Source organism: Diceros bicornis, chromosome 23 (assembly GCF_020826845.1).
Source record: "Diceros bicornis minor isolate mBicDic1 chromosome 23, mDicBic1.mat.cur, whole genome shotgun sequence".
Classification (NCBI taxonomy): domain Eukaryota; kingdom Metazoa; phylum Chordata; class Mammalia; order Perissodactyla; family Rhinocerotidae; genus Diceros; species Diceros bicornis.
The window spans coordinates 19713096-19730329 of NC_080762.1; the positions used below are offsets into that span (position 1 = coordinate 19713096).

General features: G+C 40.9%; 1 protein-coding gene across 1 annotated transcript; it reads right to left on the reverse strand.

Moving 5' to 3' along the window:
* Window positions 1-10905: 10905 nt before the first annotated feature.
* On the reverse strand, window positions 10906-12620 carry CALHM6 (calcium homeostasis modulator family member 6). Its single transcript, XM_058566846.1, has 2 exons — window positions 12071-12620; window positions 10906-11391 (listed from the first exon to the last, which is right to left on the reverse strand). The coding sequence occupies exons 1-2, from the start codon at window positions 12617-12619 to the stop codon at window positions 10975-10977; spliced, it is 966 nt and encodes a 321-aa protein (XP_058422829.1). The 5' UTR covers window position 12620; the 3' UTR covers window positions 10906-10974.
* Window positions 12621-17234: the final 4614 nt, after the last annotated feature.

Genomic DNA, 17234 nt, shown 5'->3' on the forward strand with positions numbered 1-17234 from the left:
TGAATTGAACAGGAACAGTGGTCTCATCAAGAAATCTTGTGTTTTTTTTGGATGACATAAACAATTTTAATTGATATGAAAAGCTGTCAGTTATGTATACTTTTATTAATTTCTGAAGTAGTACATGCATTTTTTAGAATAAATAGTGCAGATATATATAAAGTAAAATTTTATTTTATTGAGGTCATGTTGGTTTATAACATTGTATAATTTCAGGTGTACATTATTATATATGAGTTTCTGTATAGAGTGCATCATGCTCACCACCAATAGTCTAGTTTTTATCTGTCACCATACATATGTGCCTGTTTACCCCTTTCAACTAGCCCCCAAACCCATTCTCCTCTGGTAAGCACTAATCTGTTCTCTTTATCCATGTATTTGTTTATCTTACACATATGAGGGAAATCATACAGTGTTTGCCTTTGTCTGGGTTATTTTGCTGAACATAATACCCTCAAGGTCCATCCATGTTGTTGTAAATGGGACAGTTTTGTCTTTTTTATGGGTGAGTAGTATCCCATTGTGTGTGTGTGTACATATATATATACATGTATATATACCACATCTCTATCCATTCATCAGTCGATGGGCATTTCCATATCTTGGGTATTGTGAATAATGCTGCAATGAACATAGGAGTATATAGATCTCTTTGTATTGTTGATTCCATGTTTTTTGGATAAATACTCAGTAGTGGGATAGCTGGATCGTATGGTATTTCTGTTTTTAATTTTTTGAGAGATCTCCATACTGTTTTCCATAGTGGCTGCACCCGTTTGCATTCCCACCAGCCATGTATGAGAGTGCTGTTTTCTCCACATCCTTTCCAACACTTCTTATTTCTTGTGTTGTTAATTATAGCCATTCTGGTGGGTGTGAGGTGATATCTCATTGTAGTTTTGATTTGCATTACTGTAATAATTAGTGATGTTGAACATCTCTTCATGTGCCTATTGGCCATCTGTATATCTTCTTTAGAAAAATGTCTGTTCATATCCTCTGCCTTTTTTGTCTGTGTGTGAGGAAGATTAGCCCTGAGCTAACATCTGTTGCCAATCCTCCTCTTTTTGCTGAGGAAGATTGTCCCTGAGCTAACATCTGTGCCCACCTTCCTCCACTTTATGTGGGACGCCTGCCAGAGCATGGCTTGATAAGCGGTGCATAGGTCTGCACCTTGGGCCGCCAAAGCAGAGCACACAAATGTAACAACTACGCCACCAGGCCAGCCCCCCTCTGCCCATTTTGTGATTGAGTCATTTGTCTTTTTGTTGTTGAGTTGTATAAGTTCTTTAGATATTTTGGAAATTAACCCCTTGTTGGATATATGATTTGCAAATATTTTCTCCCAGCTGGTGGATTGTCTTTTCATTTTATTCGTGGTTTCCTTTGCCCTGCAGAAGCTTTTCAGTCTGATGTAGTCTCGTGTGTTTATTTTTTCTTTTGTTTCCCTTGCCTGAGTAGATGTGGTATTCGAAAAGATGCTGCTAAGACCAATGTCAAAGAGCATACTGCCTAGGTTTTCTTCTAGAAGTTTTATGGTTTCAGGTCTTACATTAAAGTCTTTAATCCATTTTTAGTTAATTTTTGTGTACGGTGTAAGATAATGGTCTATTTCATTCTTTTGCATATGGCTGTCCAGTTTTCCCAACACCATTTATTGAAGCGACTTTCCTTTCTCCTTTGTACGTTCTTGCTTCCTATGTTGAAAATTAGCTGTATGTAGGTGTGTGGTTTTATTTCTGGGCTTTCAGTTCTGTTCATTGATCTGTGTGTCTGTTTTTGTGCCAGTATCACGCTGTTTTGATTACTATAGCTTTGTTAGTATATGTTGAAGTCAGGAATTGTGATGCCTCAAGCTTTGTTCTTTTTTCTCAGGGTTGCTTTGGCTATTTGGGGGACTTTTGTTGTTCCATATAAATTTTAGGATTCTTTGTTCTATTTCTGTGGAGAATGTCATTGGGATTCTGATTAGGAGTGCATTGAATCTGTAGATTGCTAGAAGTAATATGGACATTTTAACTTTGTTTATTCTTCCAACCCATGAGCATGGAATATCTTTCCATTTCTTTATGTCTTCTTCAATTTCTTTCAATAATGTCTTATAGTTTCCAGTGTATAGGTCTTTCACCTCCTTGGTTAAATTTATTCCTAGATATTTAATTCTTTTTGTTGCAATTGTAAATGGTAATGTATTCTTGACTTCTTTTTCTGCTAGTTCGTTATTAGTGCCCACTCTCACCACTCCTATTCAACATAGTACTGAAGATTTTGGCCAGAGCAATTAGGCAAGAAAAAGAAATAAAAAGTATCCAAATTGGACAGGAGGAAGTAAAAGTCGCTGTCTGTGGGTGACATCACTCTATATATAGAAAACCCTAAAGAATCCACCAGAAAGTTTTTAGAAATAATCAACTACAGCAAAGTTGCAGCGCACAGCATCAACATACACAAATCAATTGCATTTCTATACACTCATCAAGAAATGTTGAACAGAGCTGGGATATAAGAAAGGGATTAGAATGTGATTTTTAAGTGGAAAAACATCTGTTCTTGACTTTACACACTCACTCTCTCCAAGTGCTTTTAAGTACCTGTAAAGTCACCTAGACACATGATGGTCTGGTCTCCATGAGATAAACTATGATTTAATGAATCCCTTATATATCTTTCTATTTGCTTGGCCATTGAAATAAGTTGTCCCACAGTTTGACCATATCTCAGACCAGAGTTTATTCAGGTTGGTATTTTTGGATAGACTACGATTTAAGAATATTGTGATGTAAGCGGAACAACTGTTAATTTTCCACCTGCCTCTGATTATCTGAAGTACTGTTTTCCAAACTGTGTTCTGTGGAACTCAATAACCCAAGTTGTTGGTGGGTACTCCAAAAAAAAAAAATTTGTCTTTCAAATTTTGTTTCTTTACTATATATAAGAAAAATATTAAATATATTTATATAATTATTTTTCTTGTGCTACAATCTGCCTTTAAGAAACGGAATGCCAGGCCAGCCCTGTGGCCTAGTGGTTAAGTTTGGCACGTTCTGCTTCGACAGCCCAGATTTGGTTCCTAGGCATGTACTTACACCATTCGTCAGCCGCCACATTGTGGTGGTGACCCACATACAAAATAGAGGAAAATTGGCACAGATGTTAGCTCAAGGTGAACCTACCTGAAGCAAAAAGAGGAAGACTGGCAACAGAGTTTAGCTTGGGGGAATGTTTGTGAGCAAAAAAAAAAAAAAAGAAAGAAATGGAGTGCCATACACAAAAGACCAACAAATAACTTAAGAAATCACCTGATTTACAAACACATGGTTTGCAAGTCTAGGAGTGATAACACATTTACCAAAATCCAGCCTCTGGTTGCTAACTTATTATCTATGGTTATGTACTTTGTGTCTTAAATTTTTGACAAATGTTTGTGTTACTTAAAAATTTTTCTTCTTAATAAAATTTTTAAAATATAATCTTTCTGACTTGCTTTTATCAGTTTTGTTGCTGTTTTGTAGCATATGAAAGATAACTTTTTTTTAAAAAAGTCTTCAGAAGGCATAAAATCATGCTGGGAAGAGAAAATATGGAGTTTTAATATGATGCAAAGAGGTACATGATCAAGTGCTACCGTGAGTTTGAGAGGAGACGTCCTAAGAGTTCAGAGAAGGCATAAGTTACTGTGTACTGATGTAGCTGGGGAATGCATTGAGGAGGAAGTACGATTTGAATTGGGACTTGAGAGACTGAAATATCGTGTGTTGGGACATAGAATGCAAAGCTCTGACTGCTTTTTACCCAGGCCATTTCTCAGGGTTGTGTTTACAGCAAGCAACCTTGAGGGATGAAGTAGTCTCCTTCTTAGACAAAGAGCAGGCTTGATTACTACCTGCTCTAAAGTGGTGGTGCCCCAAGCTCAGTGTTCTCTCCAGTAACACAACCTACTGTGTGTGCAGGTACCCATCTTAGCCTTCTGTGTTGTCCCTGGATGACTTGGGGGCAAGGGGAACCAATGCAAACATGGCGCTCATGCAGTTTGCTCTGCTATGATTAATATAGTTTTTTGTCATTGGCTCAGAAATTTCATCTCTTCTGCCAGCTTCCATGATATGGTAACAGACTATTAGCTTGAAAATAGGGTGAAATCAGACAAGAAATTGGGGGTAACGACAGAAAAGAGAATCAAGTGGAGGGAAGAAGAGCAACTGAACCTTTCACTCTGTTTAATGGGTGTGGGAGAATGGTCAGAGGCTTGATTAAATCAGAGATTATATCTTGGAGAATATTGAAAGATAAGGGTAGCTAGGTGGGATGGAGTGGAAGACAGGTAAATTTTAAGGTCTGTGAGGGACAGTGCTATGGACTGAATATTTGTGTCCCTTCAAAATTCTTATGTTGAAACCTAATCCCAGTGAGATGATGTTTGGAAGTAGGGCCTTTGGGAGGTGCTTAGGTGATGAGGCCTGAGCCCTCATGCATGGGATTAGTGCTCATAAAAAAACCTCCACAAGGGTTCTCACCCTTTGTGCCATGTGAAGTTACAGTGGAAAGAGGTTTGTCTAGGAAGCAGGTGCTCACCAGACACTGAATCTGCTGGTGCCTTGATCTTGGAGGTCTAACCTTCCCAAACTATAAGAAATAAATTTCTGTAGTGTATAAGCCACCCAGTGTATGGTATTTTGTTATAGTAGCCCAAACACACTAAGACTGACAGGCAAAGGAATTTAGATCTGTTGACTAAGTCAACCATATTAAGCACTAGGCATACAGCTGGGAACAAAATCAGACACAGTCTCTCTACTCATGCGAAAATAAAATGTTCCCGTCCTAAATTCAAGAAAGGGATTTGGGCCATAGAAATGGCCATATTCCCAAGCCTTGAGTAAGAAACTACCAAAATCAAATTGAAACCCATCCCAATTGACCAGTGACAACTTTTTCTTCAATAACCATGATTCTGAAAGCCAACCAATCACTGACAGTCTGACACTTCTGCAAGTCAGCCGATCAGTTACAGTCCCGTAATTCTGAAAGTCAGCCAATCAGCAATAGCTTCACCCCAATAACTGCACTTCCAAGCTTAAAATCCACCAATTCTCAAACAATTCCCTCTCTGAAAGTTCACAAATTCCTGAAATCTACCATTCCCAAAATCTTATATAAGATCAGCAGGTTTCTTTAAGTAGGCTGTGCCCCACAAGCACAGCTCGCTTCTGCTTAACAAGCAATAAATTGAGCTTCTTGTCTCAGAAATTGAATGGTAGCCTCTTTCTGATACATGGAGCTTGAGTCTAGATTCAATGGGACAAACAATAGGGTGATTCATTAGGGTGATAACAGTAAGATGATATCACCCTGATATCTCAATCAGGGTGGCAGAATCAGTGTTTTAGGAAAATTGATCATGCAATAGCAGGAAAGAGAGATTGGAAGAGGGAGAAAGTGCAGACAGGTAAAGCAGGTAAAAGACTATTACAATAATCCAGGATCAGAGGAGACAGAATCTATGAAGCTTGAAATTCATCTCAGCACCTTATGTCAGACCCCTCATACAAAGTGGTTCAGTGCATTGAGCTAGAGCATCAAACATCACTGAAGAAGAAAAGATAAGTGGCTCTAAGAAGAAGCAAATTGCTGAGGAAAGGAGACAAAGGAGAAAGGAGCCCCTGAGAGCTTTAAATATAGATAGGGGTGGGTTGTTTTGATCCACAGTGAACATCAAACCAAAATATTTGTGGATATTGAGGTCTTTGTGACAGGTGCTATTTAATACATGAGATAAGCTGACCAGACACCGCGAACGTACTGGGAAGAGTTCTGAGAGAGATAGTCTTCCATGGCAATAATGGTTTGAATTAGATAGTTTCTTAAGCTGCTACTGTTTGAAAAAAAAAATGCTACAAATAGTGAAGGAAACATTACACTGAAAAATATAATCACTACCCTCCAAAAAGAGAATGAATTCAAGAAAAGAACAGTCCAAGGAGATGAGCTATTGTGGAGAAATCCTGAAATGGCACCTCCAGGGGACATCCTTTAGGACTTGATGCTCACCACCATGTAAACATTTTCATGTTTACATGAAATGTAAAGAAAAGGGCCTTCACTGGGAGGCTCCGGGTAGCTTCGCAGTTTATCTGTCTTCAGTAGGCTTGACTTTTCAGTCTCCTGTGATGAGTGGAATCTAACTCACTATCAAGCCTTAGCTAAAATATTTCCTCTTTAATGACAATTTCTCCAAATATTCCTAGGCAGAATTTATTTTTTCTTTTCTCAAAACACTTTGCTTATACTTCTATTACAGTATTTTTTACTCTTATTTCTATTACAATAATTCTTTACTTATTTGCCTATCAATTCCTTGAGAGTAGAATTTACATCTTATTTCTTGCTTTTTCTCCAATCAATTTTGCCTACTGTCTTAACAATAATAATGCTAAATTTTGTTTACTGAGCATTTTCTAGGCATTATCTCACATAACCCTCACAAATTTCATGTAAGGAATATGATTATTTCACATTTTCTAGATGCTGAAACTGAGATTGGGGGAGATGTTTAAGGTCATGGCCTTAGTAGAGGCAGAGTCAGAACACGAACCCAGTACTATAGACTGAATGTTTGTGTCCGCCCAAAATTCATCTCTTGAAACCCAATCTCCACTGTGATGGTATTTGGAAGTTGGGCCTTTGGGAGGTGATTAGGTTATGAGGGCAGAGCTCTCATAAATGAGATTAGTGCCCTTATCAAAGGGACCCCAGAGAGCTCCCTTGCCCCTTCCACTATGTGAGGACACAGTGAGAAGACAGCCATCTATGAACCAGGCAATGAGCTCTCATCAGACGCTGAATCTGCTAGTGCCTTGTTCTTGGACTTCCCAGCCTTCAGAACTATGAAAAATAAGTTTCTGTTGTTCATAAGCCACCCAGTCTGTAGTACTTTGTCTCCAATGATTAAGCTCTTAATCATGGTATTATAAAGACTCCCACATACAGTAGGTATTCTCAGTACATGTTTGGATGTTTCTCGAATGACTGAAAATGAATCTATTAAGGCGTTGATGATGAACATGAGGGCATTGGTTAAATGGACCCCAAACCTTCACAAGGAGAATCACTGAAAGGTGAGCTGCAGAGTTTTAAAAGCAATCCATGACTGTTGAATACACAAGTCCATTTCTCACCATTGTTAATAACCTTATTAACCCAAGTTTTCTTAAGTAATATTCTCCTTCAAACAAACTATCAAAAATGTACTGTAGACACCATAAGAGAACTCACGTATAGATACACACAAACACAAACATACAAATACACTTCTCATGTGACTTTATTTCCACAGTAACCTATTCTATTAGGTATTGGGCATCTCTTTCCTAGTTCCAGGGCTATGGCCACCCATAGTCTGAAAGGGAACATTGTTTCTTCTTTTGTAAATCAGCTTGTTGCCTTCTGTTGATTATCCCAAAGTGTCCAGTGGTCTGACTCAGTCATCAGATGATTTAGGTATTGTAGGAAATGCGTAAGGTGGTTATTCAGTTCACTCAGAGTAAAAGTCAAAGTCCTTACAATGGCCCCAAAGCCTAACATGATCTGTCCCCTGCACCACTCTGACATCCTGGCCTACTTTTACCCCCTAGCTCACTGCTCACTGACCACACTGGCTAACCCTGCACCCCTTGAAGTCTCTGCTCAAAGATTACTTCTCAAGGAGGGCAACAGTCCCCCAAGCTCCAGCATTTCTAATGCCTCTTAGAGTAGAGGTTACATCTTATTTCTTATATATAAGTTCTCCTTTTTCATTTTTTTCATAGTATTCTTCTCCTCCTTGCATACCCAATTATCTACTTATTTATTATGCTTACCGTTTATTATCTCTCTCTCTCGTTAGAATATAAGCTCCACTATGTCAGAGTCTTTGATATTGGTTCACTGAGAGATCCCAAGTACCTAAAACATGCCTGGAGCAGAGCAAGCACTCAGTAAATATTTTTTGGTTTAAGTGAATGAAATAATAATGAAATCTTATAAATCAATAGGAAAAAGAAAAACAACCCAAACATTAAAAGTGGGGGAAAGACTTGAATAGGCATTTCATAAAAGAGGATACCCAAATGGCTAGTAAACATATGAAAAGATGCCAAAAGTCTTCAGTGGTTATTGAAGTGCCAATTTAAGCCACAATGAGAAATACCATTACATAGTCACCAGAGTGACAAAAGGTAAATAATTGGAAATACTAGGTGTTGCAGAGATGAGAAGCAATGGGACTCTTGTAATAGTGTAGATTGGTGCAACCTTTATGGTAAGCATTTGACATTATCTGGCAAACTGGAATATGCACATGCCCTTGTGCTTTCATCTATTCCTAGGAACATACCCTGAAGAAACACTTGCACATGTGTACCAGAAGATTCAGTCCAGCATTGCTCCTAAGAGCCAGAAACTGGAACAACCCAAATGTCCATCAGCAGTTAAATGGATAACTAGGTTGTGGTATGTTCATGCAGTGGAATACTATACAGCAATCAGAATAAATAAGTTGTTCTAGACATATATGGATGAATCTGTCAAGCAAAACCAAACAAAAAAGAAGATAATAAAACAATTCTTAGAGGATGATTTCATTCATAAACAGTTCAAAAAAAGACAAAACTAAACATTAATATTTTAACAATGCATACATATGTGGTGAAACTATAAATAGAAGTGAGGAAATGATCACCCCCCACTTCCAAGTGGAGAGAGTTGGTTTTCTGAAGAGGCACATGGGGCAGGGGGTTTTGGGGTGCTGGAAATGTACTATTTCTTTCTCCTCTCTGGTGGTTACATAGAACTTTGTGATTATTCTTTAAACTGTACATAAATGTTTCAGATGCTCTTCTCTATGTTTGATATCTCACAATTTTTCAAATGAGAATAAATGTCATAATCTTGCAGAATTTTTCTTTCTTTTGGAGGTTTTTAGTATTCTGTTCCTTGTGGCAAAGCGTCTGACAGACCATGTCCATTTTTGGATACAGGTCTGTTTCCTTAAATGAGACTATGATATGATCAATTCCCCAGTCCTTCCATTGACACTCACCAGGCATATTTCATAAGTAGGTAAAGAAGAGGAAGAGACAAAATGAGATCAACCAAAGGCTTAGCTCTCAGGGCAGGCCCCGGGGTTGATACATGGTAGGCACTCAGTGGGAGTGCTGGGGCTGACTCAGACAGGGAGCATCTCTCCATCTTTTGTCTTAGGAAGAGTTATTTACAACAGGCCACCTGGTAGATAAGATGCAAGATGCTGTGAAACTTAGGAGATCCGAGATGTTTCTCAGCCGGAGACATATGCGTACCTGGCTAATTCTATGTTCTGATGCTTTCCTCAGGATTTGATAATTTAACCAGTTCATCGAATAGTGATATTTCTGCTCATGGCTTTGAATGGAGCAAAGGCACCGTGCCTAATCTTATGTTCTGTAAATTGTATCATCTTGCCAGTACTCAATACATTGTGGAATCACGTCTTAGAACAATATGGCTGTTTTTAGCAAATATTAATAGCAGATGCTGTGTTTGAATCTCTTCTAAGGTCAAGGCTTTAGGGCAGCATAAAGCCAGGGTGATTATGAGGAATCATTTGGTGAGCCAGCTAATAAATACAACCTGAGTTAGAAATGCTTCTTGAACCCGTCATGTGGCCTCTTTGGGACCAGGCTCAGAGGAGTGGTGTGTCCTACCAGACAGCGCTGACCGTGTTCCCACCAGGAAATAACTGTGCTGTTCATAGGATAAAAACCAAAATCCTTTGCATGACTTCAAGGGGCTGCATGATCTGTCCCTTGTTCATTTCTTCCACCTGCCTGTAAGGCGTCCGACTGTGCTATTTCTCACCTCAGTCTTTGCACACACTGTTCCTGCAAACTGAAATGCTCTTTTCTACTCTACAGATTTCGGTTTCTCACAGACTTCCCCAACCCCCTCCTCCCCTAATCCATATCAGGTCACAACTTGTCGTTCTATATTTATTTGTACGGTATGCGTTTTATCTGACTTCTGCACTCTGCTGATGCTGTGTAATGACTACATGGGGGTTCACAGTACTACCCTCTCTACTTTTGTACGTATTTTAAATTTACTATAATGAGCAGCTTTAAAATTTTCCTTCTGATGCTACAAACTAAAAACAACTCCTATGCCTGTAATTGTCCTAGTTTTTCAAATTTTGTATTTTAAAAAAATTTACTTTTAGGGGCGGGCCCCATGGCCAAGTGGTTCAACTTCTGCACGCTCTGCTTCAGTGGCCAGGTTTGTCGGTCCGGATCCCAGGCATGGAACTACACCACTGGTCAGCCATGCTATGGTGGCTTCCCACAGGCAAAGTAAAGGAAGACTGGCACGGATGTTAGTTCAGGGGTAATCTTCCTCAAGTAAAAAGAAAAAGTGGAAGATTGGCAATGGATGTTAGCTCAGGGTGAATCTTCTTCAGCAAAGAAAAAAGAATTTACTTTCCCTTTCATGATGATTTTTTGTATTTTTGTTTAGTAACCATAGTAGAGCCATAAAATGCCAGTATTTTTAAGTTCTAAACAATGTGTTGTCTGCAAGAGAGTGGATTTGAAATTAACACCAGATAACCTAAAAGAAAGGTCTGAAGTTCAACTGTTCTTTTACTGTTTTTGCGACTAAAATCTTTTATCTGAAGGCAGCATTATTATTCAGTGGAAAGGACTCTAGACTAGGGATATAAAACTTCTGATTCAGCTCCAGTTTGTCACTTTGAGTGAATCATTTAACCTTCCTTCCTTTTTTTTACAATTAATATAATAAAGAGGTAAAGTTCTATATTTTTATTTGATTTAAAATTCTGTTTCCACAATGTGGAGGACCAAAAAAAAAAAAGCAGTCATAAATAATACCAATGTTTATTTTATTGTAAATGAAACATTCATTCAAAAGAATTTTTTTTCTTATTCATTAATAGGGTGTTAACTAAACAGTGTTCTCCTTATCAGGGGAATCTACACGGCCAAGAAAACAAACCTCTTCACCTCCTTTAGAAGAGCTGATATTTTGCTCCTTCTCTCTTGTGTTAACATATTTGTGCAACGGGCTATAGTACTTGTTCTTCGGATTGAAAGTATATGGCAATGAAATTTGCTGCCAGTCTTCAACGCTTGGGATGTTGCATTCTTCTGGATGTGAGTGCTCAAAGAAACATTTAACATTCTCTTCTGCCAATTCAGTTGCATGCTCTGTGACTTGTGTTTTAAGAATCTGCTTCTCCTGTTCTGAATAGATTTTCCAAAATTTCAGCTGCGGGAATTTACCTGCAGCTCGGCATTCTGAGATGCACGTCATAATCAGAACGAAGATGATAACAACTATTATCAGGCTCCAGCCGCAAACCTTAGGAAAACAACAAAATAGCAATTAATTACACTTTTTATAAGAAATTTTGAAATCATCAGATAAAGTTTGAACTACTCATGGTTATGATGATGAACAAGCAACAGTTTTAGGTCTTAACCCCTTTAGAGAAAGAAGTGGCAGCACCCTCCCGAACCCCTCAGTACAACTGCTTGCTTGACAAGTCAGTCATTTTCCCAGTCATGTCAAGGGCGCAGGGAAGAGCCTGAATGTCACTCCTCTAGAACTCCAAACGCCGAATTCTGGCAAATCCAATGAAACAAGCATTCATTTTCAAGAACCTCTGAGCTTTATAAGCGCAGAAGCAGTGTGAGCTGGTGGCTTTAGAGCCAAGCCGACCCATTTTGCTGCAAAAATTCTTCTGGCTGGACAAACAGCTTGACCACACCTAGTATATTCGCTGTGAAGACATAAGAGAATAACATAGAAGTAAAGGGCCTAGCGCGGTATCTGGCACAGAGCAGGTGCCTGACAGCATTTGAGTGCCTTTCTTCTTCATTTGTTTTATTTAAATATTGCCTTGTCGGCTCATTAAACGTAAACAGCCATTCTAGTTTGCCTTTGGGTGTCGCCTGCCCGGAGAAAGGGCACCGATTTCTACCCCACACCGTCTGTCCCTCCCCTCTCCTCCCAGCCGCGCTCAGCACCAGCTCCTGACCTGCGACTGGGCCCTGAGCTCCCTCAGGAGGTCCTGCACGTCGGGCTCCCCGGCCTGTTGGCAGGGCACCAGCGGCAGCCGGGCAGCACAGCTGGAGTCGCGGCCAGCGCACAGGCGCCGCGCCACCTCGGTGCTCCCGCTGGCGCCGCACTCGTAGACGGCGCCCCCGAGCAGCGCCACCGCCACCCAGGTGAGGGACGCGAGCAAGGCGCTTCCGCTGACCTGGCAGCACAACTCGCACCAGGTGCAGCAGCCCTTGCAGGCGCAGCAGCCCTTGCAGACGCGGCAGCCCATCAGGAGGCGCAAGGAGGGCGCGCTCAGCACGCAGCCCAGGAGGAAGAGCGCCAGCGCCGGCACGAGCAGGAAGACCAGGCTGTAGGGCAGGTTCCAGGAGGCGCTGCAGGGGCACTGGAACGCCACGGTGAAGAGGATGCGCTCCCCGCCCGCGGTCAGCAGCGTCACCAGGCAGCAGCCCATCTTGCTGTGGTGCTTGAGGTGCAGAGCTAGCACCGTCCACAACTTCTCCACGGTCCTACCCCAGGACGCCATGGACAGGTGCCGATGCTTCTGCCTCTTCGCTGCCCTGCTCTTCGAATGGTTTGGGTGGGCCGGGGGCTGGGGCTTTACACTCTGCTAAGCAGCAGCTTCCAGAAACAGAAGGGCTTTCTGGCTTTCGTGGGCTTTTGCTTTCTTGTTCAACCAACCCAGCTCTGGCTGCCAAACAGACTCGAGCACAAATACCACTGACCTGCCCAGTACCCACCCCTTTCCAGAGGCACCCGCACTGGTGGCCCTTCTCCCCCAATTCAGGCACTATCAGAGAGGGCAGACAATGTACCACTGTTACCTTTGTTTCCACCCAACTGACAAATAACTAGTGGACCCCTCCTTGCCCTTCCTGACCCAATGCAGCCACCCAATGGAAAGAATACTTTTTACTTGGGCAAACTGGGAAAACGCCAGATTTTCCTCTATTGCAGCCACCCTAGTTCCTAAGCTGACTCCTAGTAAGACCAAACAATCACAAAAACAGTCAAGTTCTAGTACCTCCATGATATTCTGCCCCCTTCCTGTCCCCCTTCTGGACAGAACCACCAGCCTAATTCACACTGGCTGTTCCCTCCTCTGCCTGATCTCCCACAGGACGCTAGACTGAATATATTGTACTGACTTCTGCCTCTTTTCCCCCCCAGGTATGTCGTGACACTGTCCAGTGTCACCAGTGAGCACCAAGTTAATGGGGGTGGAGGCTACGTTTGTCCAAAAAATCCTAATTAAACCAAAAAATTGCAAACTGCAGCTACGTCTAACTACCGTCTTATTTCTTTCACCTTCAGTTTTCTCAAAGCAGCATCGCTCTAATACAAACTGTAACCACTTCTGTGAAACTGAGCCTTAGTCCGTGTGGCTCTAGAGTGAGGGGAAGTGTACTTGAAAGAACTTGGGCTTGGGGGTCAGTGCACTGTGTCTGTGTGTGTGTCTAACAAGTTAGCCCCTCTAAGACTCAGCGTCCTCATTTGTAAAAGCAGGATTATAGTGCTCACTTTTCGAGATTGTTGAGACCAGTACATTGAATAGCTTATCTAAAGCTCCTTGACATATAGAGTGTGCTTATTAACCGAATGCTCAATGTGAGGGAATACCTCTTACATGGCAACCTGGAACATAGACAACAAATAACTGTTGTACGTAATTTAAGAATCCAAATGAATGCTCAATTTTAGACCAAGGATGGTATGTAGTGACTCAATGATCCTCCGCTGCCTTAAGAGAATCGGGGTGCCCCTAGCTGTCCACCTCATTACAAGCACAGTGTCTGCACATGGAGTCTGGGTGGGCAGGTCACAGTGAACTGGATGCTGTTGGTGCTCATCCACTAGGTTGGCTGTATTTCTCTGGGAAGAATAAGTAGCCTACAGAACCGAGTGAGTTGTTAGAGAGGGTGCAAGAAACGTATTATTCTTTATTTAGTGCAACTTGCCTTCTTAGCTACCTCCCACCACGAGTGCCTGGCGCAAAACCACCGTTCCACAGCATTTTGCTGATTAGCTGTTCTCCCCGTGTGAGTGTTAAGAAGCTGTCCCCAAATCAGGGTCCTCACTGTCATGCAGGACAGTTGGGGCCCTCTTCTCTGAGAGTAGACCAGGTACTGCCAGGCTCCCTGTGAACTTGCATTGGAGTTGCATGATTGAGGCAAATCACTTCTGCTATGATTATCAACTCTGTAATTCTACATCTCCAAAAAAATCTTCCTTCCCTTGTCCCTTGGGTGACTCTCCTCCTCTTCTTGCTGGACTCTTCTTCACCCCCTCCCCACTCCTCTAAGATGTTGCCTCGCCACTTCCCATGTACCATCATGAACAAATCCCACTATATCCACAACCTTTGTGCAGATGGCTCTATCCAAATCTCTCTTAACTGTAACCTAACTCAAAGGTACCCTTTCATGCTGATGAGTGAGGTTTATTTACTCTCTCCCATTTCTCAAAACAAGAGGGGGGCTGGCAATCTCCCATTACTACGTCCAAACCAGGGCATTTCACCATCCTCTAATAGTTTGTCCTACACTGAGGCTGAAGCTGTTCAGCACAACCTCCTCCTCTACTTCACTCCTGCCATGTGTTTTCATTCTCTTCATTTATTAAGAGTTTTGCATCTGGTGACAGCCTTCCTCTTCTCCCAGCCCTTGTTATTTAGTCAAGGATGTGGTTTCAAATATTTTTAGTCACGGAAACTTTTATCTTGTTGGTCCACTATCCCGACTAGAGTAATTCGTTCGTTAACGAATTTATTAGTTAGTTCATTTGTTAATTTAATCATTCATTTAAATGTTTAATAAGCACCTAGAATATTCTAGGTACCTATAAAAGTGCCTGGATTATTGGATACAATAAGGAACAAGACAGATAGCCTGCTTTCATTGAGCTTATGTTATAGTGGAGAGGAGATAGATAATGAGGGGAGGGTCCTCAAGATTATGCAGATAATTTAAATGGAACCATGTGGTAGAGAGTGTCATGAGAAAGACTCTGGGAAGAGAGGATATTTAGGCAGAAATCTGAATGACCAAGGGTCTGAGGTGCAAGGAGCTTGGTATTCCGTGCTTGGAAAGAAAGCCCGAGTGGTGGGAGCATTGAGGGTGAGAAGGAAGGTGGCACATCATGAGGGCAGAGCTATAGGTGTGTGGTCCGGTTTAGGGGCTTGATAGACCAGACTATGTGGTTTACAATCCTGTCCCTGAAACTCATTACAGACTGGGCTACATCCTGACCTATTGTCCTGTCAGCTTGTGTCTCCAAACACCACCTCCTGGAGTTGCCACCACAGTGCTCTCCCAATCATGGATTTCCCAGGTACTGATGACCATTCTGCACTTATTCCAGGTTTCCACAACCGTGAGAGTCCGGGTTCTGCCTGCCAGCCTGAATTTCCTCCCAGCACACTAAAAATATTTTTTTCTTACTGAAGATGATTCTTTTAACTCTGAGAACCCAGATGTGGCCTGTTTTTGTTGTCATCACTGTTGCCATCATTATCATCATCATCATCATCATCATCATCATCATTTGGCACCAGAAGGCTATTAAAGGTCCTGGTTTACCTTCCACGGTTCTTAAAACCTATGTCTATTAGGAATTTTGGTAAGTTAAGTTATGATTTCTTATTGACTTAAGTTATTTTAGAGGTGATTTTAATGTGTAATAGAGCTTCATTGTCAATGACCACTTATACTTCACTTCATCACAAGCCCAGTTCGTGTGAACTCAAATTTGGTTTACTAGTTTATGAACTATGATCAAAGATTTGGATTTCCAAAGATAATAATAATCAATAGGAAATAAGATAAAAGGATAATAATAAAGAAAATAAAAATAATTTACTAGGAGGAAATTTTGATTTCTTCAAATTATAAACAACACTGTTGCAAAATCTCAAAAATTTGAATTAACTCCATGGAGAACTTAAAGTGTCATGAAAGATCTTCCTTAAAACAATATATCACTTGAAATAGGCAGTATATTTAAAATATTTACAATCAAGGGAAGGCCCAGTTGTAGAGAACAATTTATTGAAATTATGACGCATCTGTGCAATGGAAGACAAAGTAGGTCCATATGATTCGGATAGATCTGTATGTGCCAGTAAGAGTGTAAATTAGACAGAGCAGACATGTTACTTGGAGAAGATAAGCAAAAAAACTGCATGTCATACATTTGTGTAAAAAAAAAGAAAAAAATATATATTCCTTGCAGATGCATACAATATTCTGCAAGATTCAAAAACATTGTCAAGTGTTTACCTCTGAGAAGTAGGGGATAGGGTTGGGAATGAATGTAGGGAGAGAGCCTTATTGTATATCTTTCTTTAGTATTTTATTTTTTAAAACATACATGTATTACTTCTACAACTAAAAAATATTAACATCAATTGTCTTGATCTAATGGAGAAGCTCTAAAGAACGAGTCTGGGAAGAGGCTTTTTCACAGTCTCTTCTTTCTCCTTCCTTCTTTGCACATAGAGTTTATATCAAGGACTTCTCCTCGAACCTGGAATCGTAATAACTCACTTCTTGTTGCCAAAAGTGAAAAATCTTAGTGAGAAACTGTGAAGAATACAGTAGATAAAGAACTGAGTGTTTGAGAACTGAAAGTTGACAAAAAGCAATAGGAATTTAAGAGGAAAAGACTAGATGGAGTTGTGGTTGGGTGGCTTTTATCCAAAGACCCATCTTCCTCCTTTAGAGAAGCCTCCACCTGTGCTCTACAGAGTCTTCTGTGTCCCCCATTATTAGAATAGAAACAAGGCAGAGGGGAAAGGCGAGTGGGGAAGAAAGGAGGTGGCTGGCTTGTGGAGCTCCTGAAGAAGGGAGCAGGGAGTTCAGCATCCAGCAGTTTAGAAACCACCATCACCTCTTTTAAATGTTGATCCAGACAGCTTTTTCCTGAGCTTGGGGTTATCTGTTTTAGTCTAGCTTCATTAAAAACCAACTATGCATGAGGAAAAGTATAGAAAAGGAAGAGGGTGTTGGTGAGATAAGATACTCTTTAATGTATGCTGAGAACTGCTCCTGACTGAGCAACAGAGAGTTAGGGAAAGAAAAGGGACTGTTCCTGTTAGACAGAATTCCAGTTCATCCCAGTGTCGCTTTCCTGGGGTCTGCTGT